Here is an 18,226-nt window from a genome sequence, read left to right as displayed (position 1 = left end):
TTGTGAACAAAGTGTAAGAGATATGAAAATGCCCTTCGGACCAGTGATAGATTTATCTGTCGTGACCCGTTTAAACTTTGAATGGTGCTTCTAGGTGAGGATATGGCTGAGCTGTAGGCTTCCAAAATGACCTATGTTTTTCGGGCTGCTCAGAGCCAAATCCCATTCATTCCTATGGGAAAACAGGTCTCCAAAAAACCGCGGTTTATTGCGAGAACCGCCAGACTTTTGTACGAGAAAAGTCATACCACACATGTCCCGATCGAGACGCACAGATTGATGTAACTTTTGTGGGGGTAGAGTGAAAGCTGTAGGAGGAGATAGCCGCCAAAGTTTTGAGCGGAAAAAAAAAAGGCAATAGCAATATGGGCATTGGCACCCATAATAAAAATGTGAACATCAAGAGGACCTCATACCCGTAAAGCAGCCAGCCATCATTCTGCCTCCGACAAGTCAGAAATCATTTCTGTGCAGGTGAGAGAACAACGGCTGACCCCTCGTCGGTGACTTCTCACCACACACGTGTTTTTCATGTCAATAGGAACTTCTCGGCCGTTTTAGGCAGCTGGATCATGACCGACTGGAGACGGTACCGGCTGGCGGAGAGAGAGCAGAGCGTCTCCATGCGACCATTAACAACTTTCATTTTTAATAAAGGTTTCTTTTTTAAAAAACGAGACTCGTAACGTTGTTGTTATTGTCATTTTTATGTAAACAAAAGCAGTATCCGCTTCAAATATCGGCTTAAGAAAATGGGCTGCCCATATCGGCCAAGGCGGACATTTATATCAGCATCGGCCCTAAAACATTCACGTCGGTCGATCCCTGCTTTCATACGGCCCCACACACACACATCTAATGCAACTGGACAAGTAATGATTTGTTCGTAAACTTACAATCAGATTTAGGAAATTAATTCTACTTATTAAACTAAACTTTGCCCAAAAGCTAATTAAATTAGTGTTTGCTGTATTATTTGTTTGTTGTCGAGATGCTTCTCAACAATAAATCTCAAACTGTTGGAAAGCTTGTTTGTCTTTTAGTTGGATCTGTGAGGGGAATGCATTCAGGAGATGAGAAACAGAACTGAGTGTGTGGGTGGGCAGTGCCAACAGAAAGCAGCCAGAGCAGGTAAAAACCAGAGATGTGCTGTTCATGAACGAGCCGGCTCTAAGAGCCGATTCTTTGTAGTGAACAAGAAGAACCGGCTCCTGTCAGGGAGAGAAATAGTTCGCAGTCAGATGTGAAAGAATTTGGTAAAAGTTCTGATAGAAATCTGCTCAACCCCAGACCGCGAGGATCTGATGCAGCTCCATGTTTAGCTCATGCTGTTCTGCATTAACCAATAGATGAAGGAGTTGAATGAAGTCAGCTCAGCTGTGTCAGCTGCAGGTATTTTACCACACATGGTGCGCTGAAGAGTCAGCGAGGCGTCAGCCATTGTGTCGGCCCACGTCGGGTTAAGACCACAAAGTTAAAGACCTGCGAGTCCACCTGTACGAGTCCACGAGCAAGGGCACGAGCTTAAACCTCCTCACTACTAAAGCAACGCACAATGTGCTTCAAACCATCCCTGTCAGACATGGTACAGACCAAAACATGTCACCCATTGACACCACAATCCACAAAACCCGTCCTTTCTAACGGCACGAACGTCTGCTACACCCTCTGTTACCTTCGGTCTCTGGAACCGTCAGTCTGCAGTAAAGAAAACAGAATTTATCAGTTCATTGATAAATGAACATTCAGGTCCTACATACATAGCATACACACACACACACACACACACAGAGACACACACATATATATATATATATATAGACAGAGAGAGAGAGAGAGAGAGAGAGAGAGAGAGAGAGAGAGAGAGAGAGAGACAACTAGTCAGACTGTATAGCATACACATCACTGCACAATCGTTGCTCTGTGATTATTATATATTCATTGTGTTTTTATTACTGTGTTGTTGTTTTGGTTGTTGTACTAGTGGTGAGTGGGCGTGCACAGCCTGGGATGCATGTACAAATGCATTTTACTGCCACCCTGCACGTGACATGTTCCAGTAAACTGCTGTGGCAGGATGCGATCAGAGCAGGTGGATAAAAGTGCTTCGGGTCCAGAGCAAACAGCGACAGCAGCGTCCACAGATCTGCAGGATTCAGACTCAAAGCTCGGATGAAAGGCAGAGAGTCGGTCTGCTCAGCTGAAGCTGAAGGAAATCCTTCCTACTGATCCACCAGAGCTGCCCATCAGCCAGCCTGGCACACTCACACAAATCCTCAGCGCAACAGCACGGACTAACGAAACGAAGTAAAAGTGACCAGTTGCTTAATTAATTAAAGACATTAATTAGCTGAAAATCATTTGATTTCACAGAATGAAGTTTATCGATGTGCTTCTTATTTATTTGCAAATCAGCTTGTAAATCTTGGACTTTGGTGTCATCAAAATGTGCTGATATCAAACTAACCTTTAACCTTTTCTTAGTTTGAAAGCATCCAGCTGGCTCTCTGAAGTTAGTACCAACTCAAACGCCCAGTGCAAGAGCTTCATGCTTGAATTGGTTTTCTTTTAAACAACATTTTAAATTAACAGGATAATGAGTGAACGAGCGTTTGCACTCCAAACCAAGCATGACACCTGTGAAAGGGTTCGTTGACGTGGACCAACTAGCGCCCCTACCTCGCTGAGCTCCTTCACCCTTACACACCTTCACACTCTTTAAGATCAGCTGATCAGTGGCTGGACTCAAGTGTACTGAGCCTGAGCAATTGTTTAAATTAAGACCATGTCACATAAAGACTTCAGTGTTGTTGTCATAGAAACCGCCATTTTTGTTTTTAGTATGCATGAATTGAATTGTGCATAAAAATTTTTTTTTTTAATCTTGTAAAGCACTTTGTAATGCCTTTCGTATGAAAAGGGCTTTATAGATAAAGTTTTATTTGATTTGATTTAGGAGCCTGAAAACACTCTTTTTCTTTAAAACCAGATCTCATATATATATATATATACACTCATACACACACACACACACACACACACATATACATATATATATATATATATATATATTGTTATCAAGAATCTTTATTGTCATTGTGCAAGGCACAATGAAATTTTGTTTCAGAAGTTCTCGGCTTAAAAGGCACACTGTAATACACGACGATAAAAAGTATGGAAAGGCAAAAGGCAATATATCTTTAGATTATATATATATACATATATATAAAAGAGTAAAAGGAATAAAATGGAATAACAGTGCAAATCAAACAAGTATATAAAGTGTTTAAAGTGACTGGCATGAAAGTGATCCACATATTGCAGCATATTGTCCTAAAGTGCAGTCTGAGTGTGTCTGCCTGTCTGCAGGAGTTTAGTGTTCAGTCTATGGATGGGGGGTGGGGGGAGATGGGGTGGGGGGTAGGTGGGGGGTGGAGGGAGATGGGGTGGGGGGTAGGGGGGAGATGGGGTGATGGATTTCACAGCTCTGGGGAAGAAGCTGTGTTTTAGTCTGTTGGTGTGGGCTTTGATGTTTCTGTATCTCTTTCCAGAGGGAAGAGGTACAAACAGTTCGTGTCCTGGGTGGGTGGGTCTGCAGCTATACGACTGGCCCTTCTCTGGACCCGGCTGTCGTATATTGAGTCCAGGAGCGGGAGAGGACTCCCTACAATCCCCTGTGCTGTTTTCACCACCCGGGCCAAGACCTTCCTGTCGTGTGCAGTGCAGCTCCCGTACCACACTGTTGCACTCAGACAGAGAATGCTCTCTATGGTGGCTCTGTAGAAGTTCATCAGAAGCTGAGAGGAGAGTCCAGTCCTTTTGAGCTTCCTGAGGAAGAAGAGCCTTTGTTTGGCCCTCTTCACCAGGTGCGATGTGTGTGCGGACCAAGTGAGGTCAGATGTAATGTGGATGCCCAGGAACTTGATGTTGTCCACCCGCTCCACCTCCTCCCCATGGATGAGGACAGGGGTGTGCTCCATCTTCTTGGATCTCCTAAAGTCCACAATGACCTCCTTGGTCTTGCTGGTGTTCAGAACAAGGTTGTTGTCTGAACACCATCCTGTCAGGTGCTGGATCTCCGCTCTGAAGAGGGTCTCATTGTTGTCCGATATGAGACCCACCACGGTGGTGTCATCTGCAAACTTCAGAAACATGTTTGTGGGATGGATAGCAAGACAGACATGTGTGAATAGGGTGAAGAGGGCCGGGCTAAGCACACATCCCTGTGGTGTGCCTGTGCTCAGGAACCGTGTGGATGATGTGCAGTCCCCAATCCTCACCACCTGAGGCCTATTAGTGAGGAAGTCCCTGATCCAGAAGCATAGGGGGTTGGACAGTCCGAGGTTGTGGAGTTTCAGTGTCAGCTTGTCCGGGATCACCGTGTTGAAAGCCGAACTGAAGTCCACAAATAACATCCTGACGTAGGTGTTAGGATGCTCCAGGTGGGTCAGAGCCGTGTGCAGTGCCAGTGAGACTGCATCCTCTGTCGATCGGTTCTCCCTGTAGGCGAACTGATATCTGTCCAGAGTAGCAGGAATGACGTCCTTGATGTGACTTAAGACGATCCTCTCAAAGCACTTCATGATTACTGGTGTGAGAGCGACCAGGCGGTAGTCATTGAGGCAGGTGACAGCAGATTTTTTCGGCACAGGCACAATGATAGAGGACTTGAGGCACACAGGAACTGAAGCAAGCTGCAAGGACAGGTTGAAAATGTCCAGAAAAACTCCAGCCAGCTGTTGTGCACACAGCTTCAGAACCCGACCTGATACCTTGTCTGGTCCTGCTGCTTTGCTAGTGCTGATCCTCCTCAGGGTGGAGCTAACCTGGTGTTGCTGCAGGACGAGAGGCTGCTCCTCACGCTGTGGAAGATAAACAGTCTCTCTGCTGCCAGGTGTGTCGAAGCGTGCAAAGAAACTGTTTAAGGTGTCAGGTAGGGTGGGGTCATGGCTGATCTGCTGGTTGCTATTCCTGTAGTCTGTTAAGGTTTTGATGCCTCTCCACATTTCACGTGGGTTGTTGTCAGTGAAATGCTCCTCAATGCGCTGTCTGTATCTGTGTTTGGCCTGCTGGATGCCCTTCTTCAGTTCTGACCGGGTCCTGCTGTAGGCCAGCCTGTCACCTGACCTGTAGGCTGCGTCCCGAGCTTTGAGCAGAGACCACACTGTGCTGTCACACCATGGTTTCTGGTTTGGAAACACCTTGATGGACTTTGTGGGTAGAACAGCATCAGTGCAGAACTGCACGTAGTCCAGGACAGATGATGTGTAGGCCTCCAGGTCTGAGTCATCTTTAAACACTTCCCAGTCAGTGAGTTCAAAACAGTCCTGTAATGCTGAAGAAGCCTCCTCAGTCCATAGCTGAACTGTTCTGGTGGTTGGTTTTGTCCTGTAGATCAGAGGTTTATATGTAGGAATCAGCCTCACAGAGATGTGGTCTGACATGCCCAGGTGAGGAGCTGCTGCCGCCTTGAATGCTCCTGGGATGTTGCAATAAACCTGATCCAGTATGTTATTGTCTCTGGTGGGAAAGTGTATGAACTTCTTGAATTCTGGAAGCACTGCTTTGAGTTCCACGTGATTGAAGTCTCCAGCCACAATCACAGCTGCCTCGGGGTTGGAGTTCATCTGCCTGGTGATCAAACAGTAGAGCTCCTCTAGCGCTAGCTTAGCGTTAGCTCGCGGTGGAACGTAAACAGCTATGATCAAAATGGAGCACAACTCTCTCACCGTCTTGAATGGCCTGCATTTCACAGCCAGATATTCCAGGTCGGGTGTGCAGTGCGTTCCGATGGTGTGTGTGGCTGTACACCAGGAGTTATGGATGTAGAGCGCGAGCCCTCCACCTCTGCTTTTAGCCGAGGCTGCAGTCCTGTCTGCTCGGAACAAAGAGCGCCCTGCTAGCTCCACCGAGGTGTTGGGTGTATTGTAGTCCAGCCAGGTTTCCGTAATGATGGCCACACAGCTGTCCATCCTCCGTGAGACGATCCTCAGCCGAATCTCATCGATTTTGTTGGCTAGTGATCGAGCATTTGTCAGGAAGAGACTGGGAAGAGCTGGTCAGTGTGGGTCGGCTTTAAGCCTAGCACGCGCCCCGCTCCTCTTACCCCGGTTTTGTTTACGTTGTCTCCTCCGTCTCCTAGGCCACAGTGGAGATGGTGAAAGCCGTGGTGGTTCGAAGGACCTCTGGTGGTATAAAATCCGGCTCAGGGTGTGCGTAAAGTTGGCAGTTTTTTCAGAAGTTTATTAATTCAGCCCTGCCATACTGAATTAATGCCTCCAGTAACTGGAGCAACAACAAAAACACGAACAAAACAAACAAAAGCCGAGAGCCCTGAGCCGCTGCGTGCACACGCGCCGCCATCTTAAACATCTTATATATATATAAACATATATATATATATATATATATATATATATATACACATGATCCTGAGCATATCTACACAATTACATGCATTTAGTTCATAACATGTGATTGGATGTTAGGATATTTCTGCAGGTGGACCTGATGAGGTGGGCGGTGAGACTACGTCTCCTTATAAAGACAGGAGGTGATAACATTTCTCTCTTATTTCTTGCTGTAGAAAACTTCTCTTTCTCCAGGATTTTGTTATTTGCATCAAACCTTTGAGGAAGTGACGGCATGTACCACTGAGTGTTTTCACCAACAAACAACAACTACAGGAACACTGGTCCACATGAGCAGGACCCTGAATGCCCACACATATGAACGTGTATGTATGCACGCACACACAGCAGCAGCAGCTACGACCTTTCTATTCAAAGACAGCAAGAATCGTTCTGACCTTTTACACATCCACAGCTAAAGGCTTCACTGTACACACACACACACACACACACACACACCGACAGTTGCATCCTCATATCAGTTATTCCAAAAACCACTGTCACTTTTAAAATTCATGTAACATGTATGACCAAAATCATGTGACGCACAACCAGATAATGCAGTTGGAGCCTGAAGAACTCCTCCATGTATTTGCACAGCTACACCCAGATGGGCGGAGTTACTCTGCACATGCTCAGTTCCATCTGTTTGCATCTTTTTGTAAAATGAGTAAAGCATAAATACACTGATGCTGCTAAAATCCTGACAAAGGTCCTCTCATTCACTCATTTTTCTTTTTGTCTGGCGTCTGGTGAATTCCATCCCAAGTGCACTTTGGTCCATCCTGCTCTGTTGTTTAGCTATTTATAGCCTTTTAAATACTTTGAACATGCTGTGATGCTGTTTTTGTCCTTATCCTAGTCCTCTAGACTGCACGATTAGGGATTCGGTTCAGTTTGGTCTGAGTTTGCTGTCACATCGCACTCAGTCAAATCTTTTAAATAACACGTTCCCGTCCTCTGAAGAGACGGCACTACATGAAAAACAATTAAAGAAGAGAAGACACACAAGAAAACTGGTTTATCTCATGGTTAATGCAGAACTAAATCTGTTTCCACCAGATGAGAGCAAAACATGGAGCTGAACCAGATCCTAGCAGTCTTGGGTCGACCATATTTCCATCAGAACTCTTCCATGTCTGACCACATGTCTTACATTCAGCTTCCTGCATTTGGGTCACTTAAAGCGAGCCAAGACCTTAAACCAGAATTTACTTCTACATTTGGTTGCATTCACACTTCCCCAAATAATCAGAACTTTCCAGGCAAACAAACTAGGAAGAGCTGGTGTGAATGCCCGGATAGCATTTCCAGATCATGAGGAAGAGAATGGAGTCAGACAATGATCTGCTTAAATAAAGGAGTAAATCAGTGTGAGAAAAATGAGCTGTGTCGAGTGTTTTGTACTGCGTTTATCTGGGTTTTCCTCTGCGTCCTTGTTATATTGATTTGATATATTGACTGTATCAGAAGGTGTAATGCAACCTTGTTGGAATACCCCAAGCTTGTGGGCAAATCCTGATTCACTTCTGGTGGGTGAGGCTGCTTGTGTTTTATGTAGTGGTGTTTTCACACATGCGTCTCTGCATTTTGGCTTAGTACATTAATTATAATATGTGGTGAGACCTCTATCAACAGAGTGACTGATGCTTGATGGCAGCCATCTGTCAACACGTTGATTGTGGCTCTAAAAGTCTTAATCAAGATTAGTTCTCATTTGTGGAGAGGTCACAGTCATGTAACTCAACAGGAAAGTCACAGAAGCCACTAGCACGTGTTTCCGTGGTAACCCGTGTTCACTGTGTTAATTTTCTGAGGCATTTCTAGCTCTGTTTGTGGCAACTACAAGAATAAGGACAGTTTACAGGAGTTAACTTCACAGCTGCTGATCTGTCAAACGTGTGTAAAGCAGAGCAGCTCACATGTTGGCCCATAACAAGGACTTTCTGAGGACAAAAACATAAAACTGTAGCCCGAAAGCCTGCCAGTTAGCCGCTTTAACACCACGTTGTAGTTCATTCATGAAAACCTAACATTTGTGCATCAACTAACACTTTTTAGAGGTTAAGAAAGGCTAAGCTAACTCACCTTCTGATCCACTCCAGCGTTGGACTGATGTAAAGTTGGCGGAGGCGCGCCTGTGTTTGTATTTGCCTACAAACCACATTGGAAAAATGTTGACTTAATTTTATCATCATGAAGTTAAAGGACAGTTTGTATTTATAAATAGTTATTATAAAATACTGACAAATACTGAGGAGAGTTGCACTGTAGTTGAGACTTTTGCTCAGGCTTTCGTTGGCCACTTTTCATAAAGGGTCCTGAGACTTAAATTGTCGCGGAGGGAGACAGCCGTGTTGTTAGCAACATCATGGCGGCGTCCACAAGAGCTCAGGTGATCTCTCTGTACAGGATGATGCTGAAAGAGAGCAGCAAGTTCCCCTCGTATAACTACAGGTAAGAAATGAGTCTGGTGGGAGCGAATGGTCTCGTGGTCGGTTTAGCTTCACTGTCGACGACGGGAAAGGTGATAAAGTGGTTGTTTTCGGTTGTGTTTACTTTAGCCGCCTTATAGTTTCAGTGTCATTGGCAGCTTACGAAATATAGAAGAGTCATTGGAGTCGAGAAGATGCTTTTACCGCCTGTTCAGCTGGTGATGTTGAGGCAGTAAAGTGTTCATATAGCCTACACGTTATCAAAGAAATGCCCATTTAGTTGAATATGCTTAAAAATGCTTAAAAAGAGACATATTCTTCAGGAGATTAGGTTTAAGCACAACAGTGTCTTTTAAAGATTCAAGATGAGCTTATCTTTATTCTTCATTTCTCTCTCTCTCTCTCTGTCACTAAATATATTATTTGTATGTATGTATATATATATATATATGTATGTATATGTGTGTGTGTGTGTGTGTGTGTGTGTGTGTGTGTGTGTGTATTTATTTTATTTTATTTTATTGATTTGTTTTCCTAATTGGATCCACTCAGCTCAAAATGTAGTGTGCAGTATGCCTGATGTGGGTGCAGGTCAAGTAATCCAGTCCAGTGTCTGGATAAATGTTTTTCATCTCATTAGTTTCTCCATGTAAGGTCCTTTTGCCCTCCTTTCTCCATCTCTTGTATTACTCAGACTTCACATCCGTCTGATTATTTATGCATCATATGAAGTGGTTGTCAACCTAGCTCATTAAAGACCAGAGTGAGGCTATGTCCACACGGCACCAAAGCCGGTTCAGGTGTGAAAACGGTGGTGAAAACTAGACGAAAGGCTTCAACATCCCCATGACACCACTGTAGTACATACTACCAGGCTGTGGGGGGCGCTACAGTGATTAAAGAGTAACACTCCAGAGTTAGAACCAGACATTGTGCATAATGATGTATCTGCCTGCTCCTGCTGGTGATGGTACAGCAGCACTGTGGCGTACCATTTTGGAGCTAAAGCTGCACAGGAGCCAGGACTGTCTGCAGCACCACAACACAGCTGGTCACGCACGCCATTCTTGTTGTTGTGTTTGAACCGCGTTCATCACACTGACGTCATATCCTCTTGTGGTGCGGCTACGCTGTCCTCACAGGACCACAGACGGTAGAGGTGTCAAACCGATCCACCTCGGCACCTGGTTTCAGACATGTTTCATGGAGGCTAATTCCTGGTTTTGTGGGGATGAAGGGGTGGATTGCTAAAATACTTTAGCGGTTTTACTGCAATTCGGCGTCGTGGGGACAGCCCCTAAATGTGTGACAAGCAGGTATTGATTGCTGGAAATGGCATTATATTTTCGTGCTCCAATCATTTGCTTTATAAAACTGATTGACGCTACTTAAGAATTCCTTGTGAAGTCATAAAGAAAGGCAGCGCCAACCAAGGATTTTATGACTGTGAACCTTTACGATCAGAAGGAGCTGAGTCAAACCATGTCAGGGAGTCTGCAGTGATCACTTCTTTAAAGGTTTGTAAATCATTTTTCTTCAGTTTGGGTAATTCTTTGTTAGCTTCTGCTATGCTGGGATAAATTAAGGCTCAGTCGACAGCTTTTAGCCTTGTTCACCAGGATGTTCTAGCAATCTTTATGATGAAGATAACACAGACCGGACTAGGCCTTGATGGAGCGGGTTATGGTTTGTTTACGTCAAACACACAACAACAATGCTACAAAAACACCAAAATGTGTACTTACAGGAGTACAAACAATGCAGGATTAGTCATGAAAGGTCTTAATCCCAACTACTTTCACCTTTTTACAAATGTAGACTTCCTGGCTTTTCCTCTGCTTTACTGTGTAGAAGCTGCTGGCTAATTGAACTGCTTCATGCATAATGTTTACAAAATGTTAGCATTTCGCAATGAAGTTTCGTCCACATTAATTATTCCTTTTCTAAGAGCGATAACAGTGCTTTTATTTTGAAGTAACGGGAAGTGAGTGTTTTTTATGACAGAAGTAGAAAAATGCTGTGAGGTGGACGAGATGTCGGTGGAGAACGGCTTGTGTTTGTTGTACTTGTTAATTCCTTTTAAGTTTCAAGTAAAAGTTTAAAGAAATCAGTTTTGCCTGATTTATGAAGCTCTGCGTAAGAGACCCAACAAGATGACCCGCCATGCAACGCAGCCTGACACACTCTGACCTTTTTATCAGAAAAGCAGATTACATGTGGGCTGACATGTTTTCAGTAGGTCTTTTTTTAGGTTTGTGTTTGTTTGACAGTGATTTTTTTTATATCTGGTTCAACTAACCCAAACTATGGAGATTTTGCTTAGAGAAACCACAATGCTGATTACAGACTCGGTCAGTCAACCCAGGCTTTCTGACCAAACACGTGTGCAGGGTTCCAGACTAACTTTTTTTTACGAGGACCACAGCGAACTATAACTTAAATTTTTAGTAGCCCAAGCAGAAAATTTAGGGGCGCACACTGAAATCGCCTTGCATAGCAAATGCTCACATGTTCTCTCATTTTCACTGTATTAGTGATAAATATTTAACAATAAATTCAGAAATTATAATGTTTACAATTCACATTTTTTTGCAGTTGACATAAAAAAATTTGATTTTCACTTTGTAGTTGAAGCAGAACGGCATCTTTGTCCCCGTCATCCCCCACAGGACATGGTACGACTGGTCCATGTAGTTCCTGGTAATAAACAGCTTCAGGGCCTGATGCTCCTCCAGCCGCTGTTCCCACTCCTCAGTAAGAACAGCAGCTATTGGCTGTCCTACAAGTCGCTAATTAGCATAATTAGCCTGGTACATATAGTTGTAATGGATGCTGTTATAAAGAGGGATGTTGTGGGAAAGGCAGAAATTGATTTAAAAAAAAAAGACAACCTAAAAATTATTAGAACAGCAAAAAATAAATAACATAAAATAAATTACAATAATGATTCTGTCAATATTTTCTTTATTTTTTAGTTCAGTTTTTTAAGTGCATTTTGTTTTTTAATTAGGAGCCTGGAACATTTTTAAATATTTCCTCCACACTCTTCATTAACAGACGTTACTGTGACGGTAAACCAGCGTAGAATAATCCAGCAGCAGCTTCTACGTTTCATTTCCAGCCTGGTCATGAAACAGCTGAACGTCGTCTGAATGCAGCTGCTGCTGCTGCGAGAAGACCAAGCCTCGTATGAGAGGGTCTGCAAACTCCCTGCATTCACCTCCGTCTCCAAAAGTCTCCAATAACACCAGAAAAACTCGATAGAGGGTCTGAAAACTCGCTAAATACAACCACAAAGTCGCTAAATTAGCAACCCTAAAGAAATTAAAGACTTAAACATGGCGCTGTGCGAGCAGCTGCGTGCTACGGCGGCTCTGCCTTCTCTATTCCTTTTTTTAGTGTTTTATATGGTTCTTAGACGTGGTTTTCTTTTTTCCTTTACAGTAGTCAGTACCAGGTGCAATTCTGCACATGGGAAACCTACTTTTATTGTTTTTCTATTTGGATTTCTGCTTCTTTTGGCACTTTTCCAAACTTCGGCGGGGGACACCTTTGGTTTCAGCCACGGCTCCATTGTTTACACCAGGGACCAGCTGTTAGCTCTGAGCGGCACTGCTCTTCTCTACGCGGAGAAGCCGGAGATTCCCGCGGAGATACGGAGAAAAAGAAGAGGCTGCAGAGCAGGAAGAAAGCTCCAGGAGAGGAAACGGAGGTACAGGCCATATTTACCCTCCGTGATTATGGGAAACGTTCGTTCCCTCTCTAACAAGACCGAGGAGCTCACGGCGCTGACCCGGCTACAGCGGGAGTTCAGGGAATGTGGCCTCATGTGTCTAACGGAGACGTGGCTGAATGGACTTATTCCGGACTCTGTGGTTTCCCTGGATGGATTTAAACTTTCGCGCGCGGACAGGAGTGCGGCGGAGAGTGGTAAGAGGAAAGGCGGGGGACTCGCGGTGTATGTCAACGAGAGATGGTGCAACCCGGCGCACGTCTGTGTAAAGGAACAACTCTGCACCAGGGACATTGAGTTACTCGCTGTGGGCATGCGGCCGTATTACCTCCCGAGGGAGTTTTCACACGTTATACTGTTTAATGTGTACATCCCTCCCTCGGCTGATGCAGCAGCTGCTTGTGAGCTGCTCCACAGCGCAGTGACTCGGATGCAGACTCGCTACCCGCAGTCCCTCCTGCTCATCAGCGGGGATTTCAATCACACCTCGCTCTCTGCCACTCTCCCTACTTTCGTCCAGTACGTGAAGTGCCACACCAGGGAGAACAAGACGCTGGACCTACTGTATGCTAATGTGAAGGACGCATACACCTCCGCCCCCCTCCCCCTGCTTGGACGCTCTGATCACAACCTCGTACATCTGCTCCCTGAATACACACCCAGGGTGAGAAGACAGCTGGCACAGAAGAAGTCTGTGAAAGTGTGGACCGATGAGGCCAATGAGAGACTGAGAGACTGTTTCCAATCCACAGACTGGGAGACACTCTGCAGCTCTCATGGAGAGGACATTGATGGCCTGACCCACTGCATCACAGACTACATCAGCTTCTGTGTGGAGAACACTGTGCCAACCCGGAGGGTGCGGTGTTTCTCCAACAACAAACCCTGGGTGACCCCTGAGCTTAAAGTCCTGCTGAACCAGAAAAAGAGGGCTTTCATTTCAGGGGACAGAGAGGAGCAGAGGAGAGTTCAGCATGAACTCCAGTACAAGATCAGGCGAGCCAAGGACAGCTACAGGAAGAAGCTGGAGGAGCAGCTGGAGCAGAAGAACACACGGGACGTGTGGAGAGGGCTGACGGAGATCTCTGGATTTGGACAGAGTGGTGCCAGAGGGACAGCTGATGGAGACCAGCGCTGGGCCAATGATTTAAATCTGTTTTTTAACAGATTTGATTCAAACCCCACTCTCCCTGCCCCCCCTCCCCCCTCTTCACACATCCCCAGTCCAGCGTCAACCATCACCTTCCCCCGACCACCTTCATCTTCACCTCCACTTTCACCTACCCCCCATCTCCACTCCACACCAATGGACTCGACCACCAGCCCCCCACTGCCCTCCACCTCCCCCCTCTCCTTTACATCGGCCCAGGTGAGGAGAGAACTGAGGCGGCTGAAGAACAGGAAAGCTGCAGGACCCGACGGCATCAGCCCCAGGCTGCTCAGGACCTGTGCAGACCAGCTCTGTGAGGTGCTCAGGTACATCTTTAACCTGAGCCTCAGCCTGGAGAAGGTCCCTGTCCTGTGGAAGACCTCCTGTGTGGTTCCGGTTCCTAAGATATCACACGCGAAGGAACCGAACCATTACAGACCCGTCGCCTTGACCTCCCACCTGATGAAGACCATGGAGAGGCTCATCCTCGGTCACCTCCGCTCCGTGGTGTGCACCGCGATGGACCCGCTGCAGTTTGCCTACAGGCCAAACATCGGGGTGGATGATGCTGTCATCTACCTACTGCACAGGGCGCTGGCTCACCTGGAGACCGCTGGGAGCGTCGTGAGAGTCATGTTTTTTGACTTCTCCAGTGCGTTTAACACCATCCAGCCGGTGCTGCTGCGGGGGAAGCTGGAAGGAGCTGGTGTGGATGGAAAGCTAGCCGCGTGGACCATCGACTACCTCACCAACCGGCCACAGTATGTGCGTCTGCAGAACTGTGTGTCTGAGGTGGTAGTCTGCAGCACGGGGGCCCCTCAGGGAACAGTGCTCTCACCGTTCCTCTTCACCCTTTACACCTCGGACTTCACCTATAACACCAGCAGCTGTCATCTCCAGAAGTTCTCTGACGACTCAGCCATTGTGGGCTGTGTGTCTGAGGGGAACGAGCTGGAGTACCGGTCAGTCATCAGGGACTTTGTGGACTGGTGTGAGCGCAACCACCTGTGCTTAAACACCAGTAAGACCATGGAGATGGTGATTGACTTCCGGAGAAGGACACTACCCCACACACCGGTGAACATCCAGGGGAAGGAGATTGACCTGGTGGACAGTTTCAAGTACCTGGGTGTTCACCTCAACAATAAACTGGACTGGTCACACCACACAGACGCCCTGTACAAGAAGGGCCAGAGTCGCCTCCACCTCCTGAGGAGACTGAGGTCCTTTGGAGTATGCAGGCCTCTGCTAAGGACATTTTATGACTCTGTGGTAGCCTCTGCTGTCCTCTACGCCGTTGTCTGCTGGGGAGCGAGCAGCACCGACCGGGACAGGAAGAGACTGAACAAGCTGGTCAGGAGGGCCAGCTCTGTCCTGGGCTGCGGGCTGGACTCTGTGGAGGAGGTGGGTGAGAGGAGGATGTTGGCCAAGCTCACATCCATCATGGACAACACCTCTCACCCGCTGCACCACACTGTGGAGGGGCTGAGCAGCTCCTTCAGCAGCAGACTGAGACACCCTCAGTGTAGGAAGGAGCGCTACCGCAGGTCCTTCATTCCCACTGCTGTCAGACTGTACAACTTATCTGTATAGTCATAATACTGTGTAATATTTATTTATATTTTACTGTGCAATACCCCCCATTATCAATGTCATCATATTCTTCATATCCCACCATCACCATGTAAATATGTATATAGTCTGTGAGGTTGTTGTTATATTTTATTTTATTTTATGTATGGATGTAGTGTGTGTGTGTGTGTATGTATGTATGTATATATATATGTATATATATATATATATATATATATATATATATATATATATATATATATATATATATATATATAATGTATGTGTGTATGTATGTATGTATGTGTGTATGTATGTATATATATGTATGTGTGTATATATATATATATATATGTATATATATATATCTTTATATTATAACGGTACATATTTTTGCTTTTCTTAGACTTGTAAATAATTTCTATTGCACTTTCTTGCTGTGATGCATGTTCACCTTATTTTGCCTCTCTGTACTTTATTCTATAACAAGAGCTGCTGTAACAAGTGAATTTCTCCACTGTGAGATAATAAAGTCTAATCTAATCTAATCTAATCTAATCTAAATATTAAATTCCCCCAAGACCCGCCTCTTTCCACATATTAGCCAATCACAGAGCTCGTTTCTCCCGGCTCACACACACATTGGCTGTCGTCTTCTTCGTTGGTGTTTGTCTCCTTTTCTCGTGTTGAAGTTAGTTTAAGTCGACAAACCAGCAGCTAATTTGTTATTACTGTGAACTACTGGGCTGAAGAGGGAGCAGAAGTTTGGTTGCAGTCTGTGAGGTGTGTGATCAGAGGAGGAAGCAAATAAAAAACAAAGCTCATGACAGTCAGTGGATTTATTGTAAATGGTTGTTTTCTGTCATTCATTCTGAAGATGGAATAAAAGGGTTAAAGTTTTCAGTGATAAATGTTGGGAACGTTCGGACATCGTTTGAGGCTATTTGTTGAGTTTGGTACATGCACATACACACCGTACGACAGCAAATATTTCATAGTGCAATGATTGTCGTAAATTCTAACAAGGATTGACGTAGTTATAAATTTCTAAAAGTCTGCAGGAGCAAACTTTGGAGTAATCGTTCTGTTTCAGGCTACAGAAGAATTCCGATAACAGACCTCTCGGTAATATGAAGATCAGTGAAAACCCAACAGCTCAGTCACTCTTTGACTTTAAGATAGTTGGACAGATATTCGGTCCATGGAGCAGGTTAGGTTTCCAGCATCAGTTGCCATGGTGACACAGCCCAGTAAAAAGCAACCCAGCTTTGTAGAACCGGAAATCCCAAGCTGAGCCTGTTGTACCTGACTTGGTTGCTAATCCTGCTTTGTTGTAGCAGCTCCTGGTTAGTCGTCCTTAATTCTGTCTAGCAGTTGGCCCTCTGCTGGTCTCTCCCTTTTTATCACATAATTCACCGTTCTTCTTCACAGTTCGTGATGATGATGTAAAGAACGAATGTAAGGCTTTGTGCACAGATTGGTTTCATAAATGTTAGTGTTAAGGCTGTGTTTTATGCTTGTGTGTGTGTGTGTGTATATATATATATATATATATATATATATATATATATATATATATATATATATATATATATATATATATATATAAATTTTAGCTGCAGTATTTGAAATTGAAAGCCTTTTACTGAATTATGTAATAACTGATTGATTTGGAGCAGTTTTGAGGTCAGGATGGGAAATAAACTGCCTGTGGCTCCCAGTGTGAACATCTGGAGCCACTGACAGATTAATGTTCAGATTTCCAGCACTAAATTATTCTTTTTATATTCTGTAGGCACTTGCTGGTTCTGACGTCCCATCATGTTCAAGTATAGACAAACAGAACTCCGTCCCGTAGTTAAACCTCATCTGAAGAATCCCATGTGCCCGCCTTTATAAACACTGGTGTTTAGCAATGACTCGGAACAATCAGAACTCCACAGATCACCTTCGTCTTATTTTTGAGGTCATGTTGGTAAAAACGTGCATATTATTACTGTTTCCTCAGTATGTTTGTGTACTGCGGGGTGTGTCAGCTTTGCGGACAGAGATCGACTCCTTCATGTGGACCGCTGCTGTGTTGAATTGTTGAACAGCCGGATGAGAAACGGCCTCCTCTTGCTGCCAGTGCTGATAAAATAAATTCCACATGCCCGCCCCAGAGCCAGACAGCTGGTTTCGGGCCTCATGTGGAGGCGTGTTGTCCTGGCAAAGGAAGTTCAGTTCTGAGAATTAATATTTATATACATCATTATCATACGGATGTTAATGATGCACAAGCTTCAGCCATCTCAGCAGTTCTGCTGAAAAGACGCTGTCATCAGGGACAGTAGTGGCATTTTATCAGGATAAAAACCAGACCTGTGCAAGGAATGATTACAGTTTGTTTAGTCTGATGTGAAATTTAAGTGGTTGAATTGAGTTATTGATGTAGAAAAACTGTCCAGTTTTATTCTCTATCGCTGACAGCGGAGACATCAGGTCTGGTCGGTCCCACAGGTCATAGTGCTGGTGATTTATTATGTGTGCCAGTGCTCTAAGCGTTAAGGCACACATACTACTATTTGTTAGTGCTTATTCTGCTTAAATATCTATTTTGTCACAATTTTCAGCTTTGACAAAACCCCTACAAAAGTTCTATCAAAACATGCATCTCGATCGGGAGACGTGTGCTCTGGTTTTTGCTGGACAGACGTCTTGTTTTTTGTTTGTTTGTCCTTAGAATCTCTCCTCTCTGATGTGTGACATTACTCTATAAATCTGGCCCTGAAATTATCCTGAACATTTCTCAGACAAACTTCTCTTATGCTCACAGTTTCAAATATATCAAAACAGGCATTTCTGCCGTCTTTCATCCAATGCAACTGTCATTATGACAGACCTTATGGTTTTCTCTCAAATCACCTCAGAATACAGAGTGCCTCCA

The 18,226-nt window shown here is 44.8% G+C and overlaps 2 protein-coding genes across 4 annotated transcripts in view; one reads left to right on the top strand and one right to left on the bottom strand.

The window, feature by feature from the left end:
- fars2 (phenylalanyl-tRNA synthetase 2, mitochondrial) overlaps positions 1–18,226 on the bottom strand; it is a 295,775-nt gene that overhangs the window by 216,193 nt on the left and 61,356 nt on the right. Inside the window, exon 1 of one of the 3 annotated variants that reach the window (XM_041968861.1) lies at positions 8,499–8,564. The exons of 1 other annotated variant lie outside the window; for it this stretch is intronic. The gene's annotated coding sequence lies outside the window, so the exon portion shown is untranslated. Of the gene's footprint in view, positions 1–8,332; positions 8,468–8,498; positions 8,565–18,226 lie in introns of those variants that run through there. One more of the 3 variants, XM_041968860.1, reaches the window with a different exon arrangement.
- The window catches only part of LOC121629241 (LYR motif-containing protein 4B), an 80,488-nt gene continuing 71,015 nt past the window's right edge, over positions 8,754–18,226 (top strand). The window contains exon 1 of the mRNA XM_041968880.1: positions 8,754–8,867. Within this exon, the coding sequence (XP_041824814.1) occupies positions 8,782–8,867 (86 nt within the window). The 5' untranslated portion in view covers positions 8,754–8,781. The remainder of the gene's footprint in view (positions 8,868–18,226) is intronic.

The sequence above is a fragment of the Melanotaenia boesemani genome, chromosome 18 (assembly GCF_017639745.1).
Source record: "Melanotaenia boesemani isolate fMelBoe1 chromosome 18, fMelBoe1.pri, whole genome shotgun sequence".
Lineage (NCBI taxonomy): Eukaryota > Metazoa > Chordata > Actinopteri > Atheriniformes > Melanotaeniidae > Melanotaenia > Melanotaenia boesemani.
This window is presented reverse-complemented; position numbering and strand designations above follow the sequence as displayed.